This window comes from Salmo salar, chromosome 15, assembly GCF_965601325.2.
Source record: "Salmo salar chromosome 15, fSalSal1, whole genome shotgun sequence".
Taxonomy (NCBI): Eukaryota; Metazoa; Chordata; class Actinopteri; order Salmoniformes; family Salmonidae; genus Salmo; species Salmo salar.
Window position 1 is genome coordinate 112,435,001 of NC_138305.1, and position 10,000 is coordinate 112,445,000.

General features: G+C 51.1%; 1 protein-coding gene across 2 annotated transcripts in view; it reads left to right on the forward strand.

Moving 5' to 3' along the window:
* The window catches only part of plxnb3 (plexin B3), a 256,626-nt gene that overhangs the window by 200,386 nt on the left and 46,240 nt on the right, over positions 1-10,000 (forward strand). For both annotated transcript variants that reach the window (XM_082962290.1, XM_082962289.1), the window contains exons 16-19: positions 841-946; positions 1,397-1,533; positions 2,323-2,499; positions 2,702-2,873. In XM_082962290.1, the coding sequence (XP_082818416.1) occupies positions 841-946; positions 1,397-1,533; positions 2,323-2,499; positions 2,702-2,873 (592 nt within the window). The remainder of the gene's footprint in view (positions 1-840; positions 947-1,396; positions 1,534-2,322; positions 2,500-2,701; positions 2,874-10,000) is intronic.

A 10,000-nucleotide genomic window follows, 5' to 3' on the forward strand; every position in this document is an offset into this window, starting at 1 on the left:
GGGTACTATAAGTGTGTGTGTGTGTTCCAGGATAGTGTGTGTAGGGTACTATAAGTGTGTGTGTGTGTGTTCCAGGATAGTGTGTGTAGGGTACTATAAGTGTGTGTGTGTGTGTGGTTCCAGGATAGTGTGTGTAGGGTACTATAAGTGTGTGTGTGTGTTCCAGGATAGTGTGTGTAGTGTGTTCCAGGATAGTGTGTGTGTGTGTTCCAGGATAGTGTGTGTGTGTGTTCCAGGATAGTGTGTGTAGGGTACTATAAGTGTGTGTGTGTGTTCCAGGATAGTGTGTGTAGGGTACTATAAGTGTGTGTGTGTGTGTGTGTGTGTGTTCCAGGATAGTGTGTGTAGGGTACTATAAGTGTGTGTGTGTGTTCCAGGATAGTGTGTGTGTGTGTTCCAGGATAGTGTGTGTGTGTGTTCCAGGATAGTGTGTGTGTGTGTTCCAGGATAGTGTGTGTAGGGTACTATAAGTGTGTGTGTGTGTTCCAGGATAGTGTGTGTGTGTGTTCCAGGATAGTGTGTGTGTGTGTGTTCCAGGATAGTGTGTGTGTGTGTTCCAGGATAGTGTGTGTGTGTGTTCCAGGATAGTGTGTGTGTGTGTTCCAGGATAGTGTGTGTAGGGTACTATAAGTGTGTGTGTGTGTTCCAGGATAGTGTGTGTGTGTGTTCCAGGATAGTGTGTGTGTGTGTGTGTGTGTTCCAGGATAGTGTGTGTGTGTGTTCCAGGATAGTGTGTGTGTGTGTTCCAGGATAGTGTGTGTGTGTGTTCCAGGATAGTGTGTGTGTGTGTTCCAGGATAGTGTGTGTAGGGTACTATAAGAGTGTGTGTGTGTGTTCCAGGATAGTGTGTGTGCTCCAGCCCAGTAAACAGGAAGCAGAGGGACCAGTCATCGTTGCCGTGGGAGACTCAGAACCAGGACGGTCACTGCAGTCATTCACCTACCAGGTAACGCTGCACCACACACACACACACACACACACACACACACACACACACACACACACACACACACACACTTATAGTACCATACACACACACACACACACACACACACACACACACACACACACACACACACTTATAGTACCATACACACACACACACACACACACACACACACACACACACACACACACACACACACTTATAGTACCATACACACACACACACACACACACACACACACACACACACACACACACGTATAGTACCCCACACACACACACACACACACACACTTATAGTACCCTACACACACACACACACACACACACACTTTGAACTTGAATTATTCATTGACCTATTGACTGTGTTTGACCAGGCTGAGGCCGAACGTCTGTTCAGGGCAGATAGTGTGGCCCATTTCATTCATTCTGTGTTATTGTGTGTATATAGGACCCCCAGTTGACTGGTATAGTCCCTGATAAGGGCCCTGTATCAGGAGGGACCAGCCTGACTGTCCAGGGAACTCAACTACTAACGGGACAGAGGAAGGATCTGACTGCATATGTAGGACAACAACCCTGCTACATGTAAATACATCTAATATAACTGCTTTCTCTCTGTCTGTCTCTCTCTCTCTCTGTCTCTCTCTCTCTCTCTGTCTGTCTGTCTGTCTCTCTCTCTCTCTGTCTGTCTGTCTGTCTGTCTGTCTCTGTCTGTTTCTGTCTCTCTGTTTCTGTCTCTCTATTTTATCAAATCAATTCCCTGTAATTATTATTACGTGATTAAACTAATCATGTAAATGTAATTAACTAGGAAGTCGGGGGTGCTCTGTCTAAACTATTCACAATCACTGCTCACGCTGTGGGTTTGCTCTGTCTAAACTATTCACAATCACTGCTCACGCTGTGGGTTTGCTCTGTCTAAACTATTCACAATCACTGCTCACGCTGTGGGTTTGCTCTGTCTAAACTCAAACCTGTGCCACCTCAGCTTACACTGAGGTACTCGTGGTCTGAAGAGGATTTCCTCAGCAGGGGGGTTTATTCGTAACATTAGAAAAGGCGGGTCTATGACGCCTGATCATATCTGTGCTCATGGGCTCAGGCCGCTGACTTAGTTAAACTTTAAAGGGAATTACAATTCTCTCACATTAAAGGTTTAACATAGCATTACATCATTTCACAAATAGTTTCATCTTTACTCATTCATTTTATACACGAATTAGATGCAAACCTCATAACGGAGGCTCCTGTATAAACAGAGTTAAGGAGGTGAATGGGGCTCACCTGGTATGCAGGACCAGCCCCAGTAACCAGACAGACAGCAGCGAAAACTAATAACTCTCTCTTTCTCTTCTCTCCTCCTCTCTTCCCCAGTGTTGAGGAGGTGAATGGGACTCACCTGGTGTGCAGGACCAGCCCCAGTAACCAGACAGCAGAGCTGACCGTGAGGGTGTTGTTTGGGAAGGCAGAGAGGAGCGTACCTGGGCAGGTGTTTCACTACATGGAGGACCCTGTCATCACCGCAGCATCGCCTGCTGAGAGCTTCTATGAGTGAGGAACACTTCCTTTAGTATTCTGGTTACCGATGGTTTGTACCACTCCATCTTCAACAAACAGTAGCAATATATGATAAGTGCTAAAAAATATATATATACAATTATACATTTTAAAAAAACGATTAAAAGAATGAATGATAATGTTTTTTCTCATCAATATTTTCAGTAAAGCAATAAGTGTGATGCTGTTTAACTAGGGGTGGGCGTAGTATAAAGGTGAGTGGGCGTAACCTGGACGTGGTGCAACAGCCAATGATCTCTGTGCGGTTGGAGCACATGGTGGAGAACACGCTGGTCATGAGAAGGAGGAGAAACGCCAGACTGCTGGCCAACAACAACCCGCTAGTCTTCAACAGCACCGTGTCAAAGGTAAAGCCCACGTTGGAACATGTATGTCACATCAGATGTTATTGGTCACATGGTTAGCAGATGTTATTGGTCACATGGTTAGCAGATGTTATTGGTCACATGGTTAGCAGATGTTATTGGTCACATGGTTAGCAGATGTTATTGGTCACATGGTTAGCAGATGTTATTGGTCACATGGTTAGCAGATGTTATTGGTCACATGGTTAGCAGATGTTATTGGTCACATGGTTAGCAGATGTTATTGGTCACATGGTTAGCAGATGTTATTGGTCACATGGTTAGCAGATGTTATTGGTCACATGGTTAGCAGATGTTATTGGTCACATGGTTAGCAGATGTTATTGGTCACATGGTTAGCAGATGTTATTGGTCACATGGTTAGCAGGTGTTATTGGTCACATGGTTAGCAGATGTTATTGGTCACATGGTTAGCAGATGTTATTGGTCACATGGTTAGCAGATGTTATTGGTCACATACACATGTTTAGCAGATGTTATTGGTCACATGGTTAGCAAATGTTATTGGTCACATGGTTAGCAGATGTTATTGGTCACATGGTTAGCAGATGTTATTGGTCACATGGTTAGCAGATGTTATTGGTCACATGGTTAGCAGATGTTATTGGTCCATACACATGGTTAGCAGATGTTATTGGTCCATACACATGGTTAGCAGATGCTATTGGTCACATACACATGTTTAGCAGATGTTATTGGTCCATACACATGGTTAGCAGATGTTATTGGTCCATACACATGGTTAGCAGATGTTATTGGTCACATGGTTAGCAGGTGTTATTGGTCACATAGATGTGTTTAGCAGATGTTATTGCGGGCGTAGCGAAATGTTTGTTAAATTCAAATTCAATTCAAAAGGGGCTTCATTTTCATGGGAATCGTGTTGCTAAATGCAAGTGATTTAAACAATCAGAAATGAACAGTAAACATTAAACTGTTTGAAATAATCCTGTTACTGTGTAGTATTTAAATATGATGGATCACCATTTCTTTATTTAACTAGGCAAGTCAGTTAAGAAGAAATTCTTATTTACAATGACGGCCTACCGGGGAACAGTGGGTAATATAAGCGATAACCAAAAGTATACAGTTTTCAGAAAGCCCAAGATCTACAAAATACTAGTAATGTGGATCTGCTTAGTCCAAAGTGACAAAAAAATGACATTTTACTTTTGCCACTGCTTATATGTACATTCCAACAGTTTATACAACAACTACACAGCAGTAGGAAAAACAGATTTTTACCTTGTCAGCTCGGAGGATTCCATCTAGTAACCTTTCAGTTATTAGTCCAACGCTCTAACCACTAGACTACCTGCCGCCCCTACACTCTAACCACTAGGCTACCTGCCGCCCCTCCACTCTAACCACTAGACTACCTGCTGCCCCTACACTCTAACCACTAGGCTACCTGCTGCCCCTCCAATCTAACCACTAGGCTACCTGCCGCCCCTCCAATCTAACCACTAGGCTACCTGCCGCCCCTACACTCTAACCACTAGGCTACCTGCCGCCCCTCCAATCTAACCACTAGGCTACCTGCCGCCCCTCCACTCTAACCACTAGGCTACCTGCCGCCCCTCCACTCTAACCACTAGGCTACCTGCCGCCCCTACACTCTAACCACTAGGCTACCTGCCTCCTCTACACTCTAACCACTAGGCTACCTGCCGTCCCTACACTCTAACCACTAGGCTACCTGCCGCCCCTACACTCTAACCACTAGGCTACCTGCCACCCCTCCACTCTAACCACTAGACTACCTGCCGCCCCTCCACTCTAACCACTAGACTACCTGCCGCCCCTCCACTCTAACCACTAGACTACCTGCCACCCCTCCACTCTAACCACTAGGCTACCTGCCTCCCCTCCACTCTAACCACTAGGCTACCTGCCGCCCCTCCACTCTAACCACTAGGCTACCTGCCGCCCCTACACTCTAACCACTAGGCTACCTGCCGCCCCTACACTCTAACCACTAGGCTACCTGCCGCCCCTCCACTCTAACCACTAGACTACCTGCCGCCCCTCCACTCTAACCACTAGACTACCTGCCACCCCTCCACTCTAACCACTAGACTACCTGCCGCCCCTCCACTCTAACCACTAGACTACCTGCCGCCCCTCCACTCTAACCACTAGGCTACCTGCCGCCCCTCCACTCTAACCACTAGACTACCTGCCGCCCCTCCACTCTAACCACTAGGCTACCTGCCGCCCCTCCACTCTAACCACTAGGCTACCTGCCGCCCCTACACTCTAACCACTAGGCTACCTGCCGCCCCTCCACTCTAACCACTAGGCTACCTGCCACCCCTCCACTCTAACCACTAGACTACCTGCCGCCCCTCCACTCTAACCACTAGACTACCTGCCGCCCCTCCACTCTAACAACTAGACTACCTGCCGCCCCTCCACTCTAACCACTAGGCTACCTGCCGCCCCTCCACTCTAACCACTAGACTACCTGTCACCTCTACACTCTAACCACTAGGCTACCTGCCTCCTCTCCACTCTAACCACTAGACTACCTGTCACCTCTACACTCTAACCACTAGGCTACCTGCCTCCCCTCCACTCTAACCACTAGACTACCTGCCTCCTCTACACTCTAACCACTAGGCTACCTGCCTCCTCTCCACTCTAACCACTAGACTACCTGCCTCCTCTACACTCTAACCACTAGACTACCTGCCTCCTCTACACTCTAACCACTAGTCTACCTGCCGCCCCTCCACTCTAACCACTAGGCTACCTGCCACCCCTCCACTCTAACCACTAGGCTACCTGCCTCCTCTCCACTCTAACCACTAGGCTACCTGCCGCCCCTCCACTCTAACCACTAGACTACCTGCCTCCTCTCCACTCTAACCACTAGGCTACCTGCCTCCTCTACACTCTAACCACTAGACTACCTGCCTCCTCTACACTCTAACCACTAGTCTACCTGCCGCCCCTCCAACTCTAACAACTAGACTACCTGCCTCCTCTCCACTCTAACCACTAGACTACCTGCCTCCTCTCCACTCTAACCACTAGACTACCTGCCTCCTCTACACTCTAACCACTAGACTACCTGCCGCCCCTACACTCTAACCACTAGGCTACCTGCCTCCTCTACACTCTAACCACTAGGCTACGCTGCCACCCCTCCACTCTAACAACTAGACTACCTGCCCCCCCTCCACTCTAACCACTAGGCTACCTGCCTCCTCTACACTCTAACCACTAGGCTACCTGCCTCCTCTACACTCTAACCACTAGGCTACCTGCCGCCCCTCCACTCTAACCACTAGGCTACCTGCCGTCCCTACACTCTAACCACTAGGCTACCTGCCTCCTCTACACTCTAACCACTAGGCTACCTGCCGCCCCTCCACTCTAACCACTAGGCTACCTGCCTCCCCTACACTCTAACCACTAGGCTACCTGCCTCCTCTACACTCTAACCACTAGGCTACCTGCCTCCTCTACACTCTAACCACTAGGCTACCTGCCTCCTCTACACTCTAACCACTAGGCTACCTGCCGCCCCTCCACTCTAACCACTAGGCTACCTGCCGTCCCTACACTCTAACCACTAGACTACCTGCCACCCCTACACTCTAACCACTAGACTACCTGCCGCCCCTCCACTCTAACCACTAGGCTACCTGCCGCCCCTACACTCTAACCACTAGGCTACCTGCCACCCCTACACTCTAACCACTAGACTACCTGCCGCCCCTCCACTCTAACCACTATGCTACCTGCCGCCCCTCCACTCTAACCACTATGCTACCTGCCGCCCGTACACTCTAACCACTAGACTACCTGCCTCCCCTCCACTCTAACCACTAGGCTACCTGCCTCCCCTCCACTCTAACCACTAGGCTACCTGCCGCCCCTCCACTCTAACCACTAGGCTACCTGCCTCCTCTACACTCTAACCACTAGACTACCTGCTGCCCCTCCACTCTAACCACTAGGCTACCTGCCACCCCTCCACTCTAACCACTAGACTACCTGCCTCCCCTCCACTCTAACCACTAGGCTACCTGCCTCCCCTCCACTCTAACCACTAGGCTACCTGCCTCCCCTCCACTCTAACCACTAGGCTACCTGCCTCCCCTACACTCTAACCACTAGACTTCCTGCCGCCCCTCCACTCTAACCACTAGGCTACCTGCCACCCCTCCACTCTAACCACTAGGCTACCTGCCTCCTCTACACTCTAACCACTAGGCTACCTGCTACCCCTACACTCTAACCACTAGGCTACCTGCCTCCTCTACACTCTAACCACTAGGCTACCTGCTACCCCTACACTCTAACCACTAGACTACCTGCCTCCCCTCCACTCTAACCACTAGGCTACCTGCCTCCTCTACGCTCTAACCACTAGGCTACCTGCTACCCCTCCACTCTAACCACTAGGCTACCTGCCTCCTCTACACTCTAACCACTAGGCTACCTGCCGCCCCTCCACTCTAACCACTAGACTACCTGCCGCCCCTCCACTCTAACCACTAGGCTACCTGCCACCCCTCCACTCTAACCACTAGACTACCTGCCACCCCTCCACTCTAACCACTAGGCTACCTGCCACCCCTCCACTCTAACCACTAGGCTACCTGCCGCCCCTCCACTCTAACCACTAGGCTACCTGCCTCCTCTACACTCTAACCACTAGTCTACCTGCCGCCCCTCCACTCTAACCACTAGACTACCTGCCTCCCCTCCACTCTAACCACTAGACTACCTGCCGCCCCTCCACTCTAACCACTAGACTACCTGCTGCCCCTCCACTCTAACCACTAGGCTACCTGCCTCCTCTCCACTCTAACCACTAGGCTACCTGCCTCCTCTACACTCTAACAACTAGACTACCTGCCTCCCCTCCACTCTAACCACTAGGCTACCTGCCTCCTCTACACTCTAACCACTAGGCTACCTGCCACCCCTCCACTCTAACCACTAGGCTACCTGCCGCCCCTCCACTCTAACCACTAGGCTACCTGCCGCCCCTACACTCTAACCACTAGACTTCCTGCCGCCCCTCCACTCTAACCACTAGGCTACCTGCCGCCCCTTCACTCTAACCACTAGGCTACCTGCCTCCTCTACACTCTAACCACTAGGCTACCTGCCGCCCCTACACTCTAACCACTAGGCTACCTGCCGCCCCTACACTCTAACCACTAGGCTACCTGCCTCCTCTACACTCTAACCACTAGGCTACCTGCCGCCCCTCCACTCTAACCACTAGGCTACCTGCCTCCTCTACACTCTAACCACTAGGCTACGCTGCCACCCCTCCACTCTAACAACTAGACTACCTGCCCCCCCTCCACTCTAACCACTAGGCTACCTGCCTCCTCTACACTCTAACCACTAGGCTACCTGCTGCCCCTCCACTCTAACCACTAGACTACCTGCCTCCTCTACACTCTAACCACTAGTCTACCTGCCTCCTCTACACTCTAACCACTAGGCTACCTGCCACCTCTACACTCTAACCACTAGGCTACCTGCCTCCTCTACACTCTAACCACTAGGCTACCTGCCTCCTCTACACTCTAACCACTAGACTATCTGCCACCCCTCCACTCTAACCACTAGTCTACCTGCCTCCTCTACACTCTAACCACTAGGCTACCTGCCTCCTCTCCACTCTAACCACTAGACTACCTGCCGCCCCTCCACTCTAACCACTAGGCTACCTGCCGCCCCTACACTCTAACCACTAGGCTACCTGCCGCCCCTACACTCTAACAACTAGACTACCTGCCTCCTCTCCACTCTAACCACTAGACTACCTGCCTCCTCTCCACTCTAACCACTAGACTACCTGCCTCCTCTACACTCTAACCACTAGACTACCTGCCGCCCCTACACTCTAACCACTAGGCTACCTGCCTCCTCTACACTCTAACCACTAGGCTACGCTGCCACCCCTCCACTCTAACAACTAGACTACCTGCCCCCCCTCCACTCTAACCACTAGGCTACCTGCCTCCTCTACACTCTAACCACTAGGCTACCTGCCTCCTCTACACTCTAACCACTAGGCTACCTGCCGCCCCTCCACTCTAACCACTAGGCTACCTGCCGTCCCTACACTCTAACCACTAGGCTACCTGCCTCCTCTACACTCTAACCACTAGGCTACCTGCCGCCCCTCCACTCTAACCACTAGGCTACCTGCCTCCCCTACACTCTAACCACTAGGCTACCTGCCTCCTCTACACTCTAACCACTAGGCTACCTGCCTCCTCTACACTCTAACCACTAGGCTACCTGCCTCCTCTACACTCTAACCACTAGGCTACCTGCCGCCCCTCCACTCTAACCACTAGGCTACCTGCCGTCCCTACACTCTAACCACTAGACTACCTGCCACCCCTACACTCTAACCACTAGACTACCTGCCGCCCCTCCACTCTAACCACTAGGCTACCTGCCGCCCCTACACTCTAACCACTAGGCTACCTGCCACCCCTACACTCTAACCACTAGACTACCTGCCGCCCCTCCACTCTAACCACTATGCTACCTGCCGCCCCTCCACTCTAACCACTATGCTACCTGCCGCCCGTACACTCTAACCACTAGACTACCTGCCTCCCCTCCACTCTAACCACTAGGCTACCTGCCTCCCCTCCACTCTAACCACTAGGCTACCTGCCGCCCCTCCACTCTAACCACTAGGCTACCTGCCTCCTCTACACTCTAACCACTAGACTACCTGCTGCCCCTCCACTCTAACCACTAGGCTACCTGCCACCCCTCCACTCTAACCACTAGACTACCTGCCTCCCCTCCACTCTAACCACTAGGCTACCTGCCTCCCCTCCACTCTAACCACTAGGCTACCTGCCTCCCCTCCACTCTAACCACTAGGCTACCTGCCTCCCCTACACTCTAACCACTAGACTTCCTGCCGCCCCTCCACTCTAACCACTAGGCTACCTGCCACCCCTCCACTCTAACCACTAGGCTACCTGCCTCCTCTACACTCTAACCACTAGGCTACCTGCTACCCCTACACTCTAACCACTAGGCTACCTGCCTCCTCTACACTCTAACCACTAGGCTACCTGCTACCCCTACACTCTAACCACTAGACT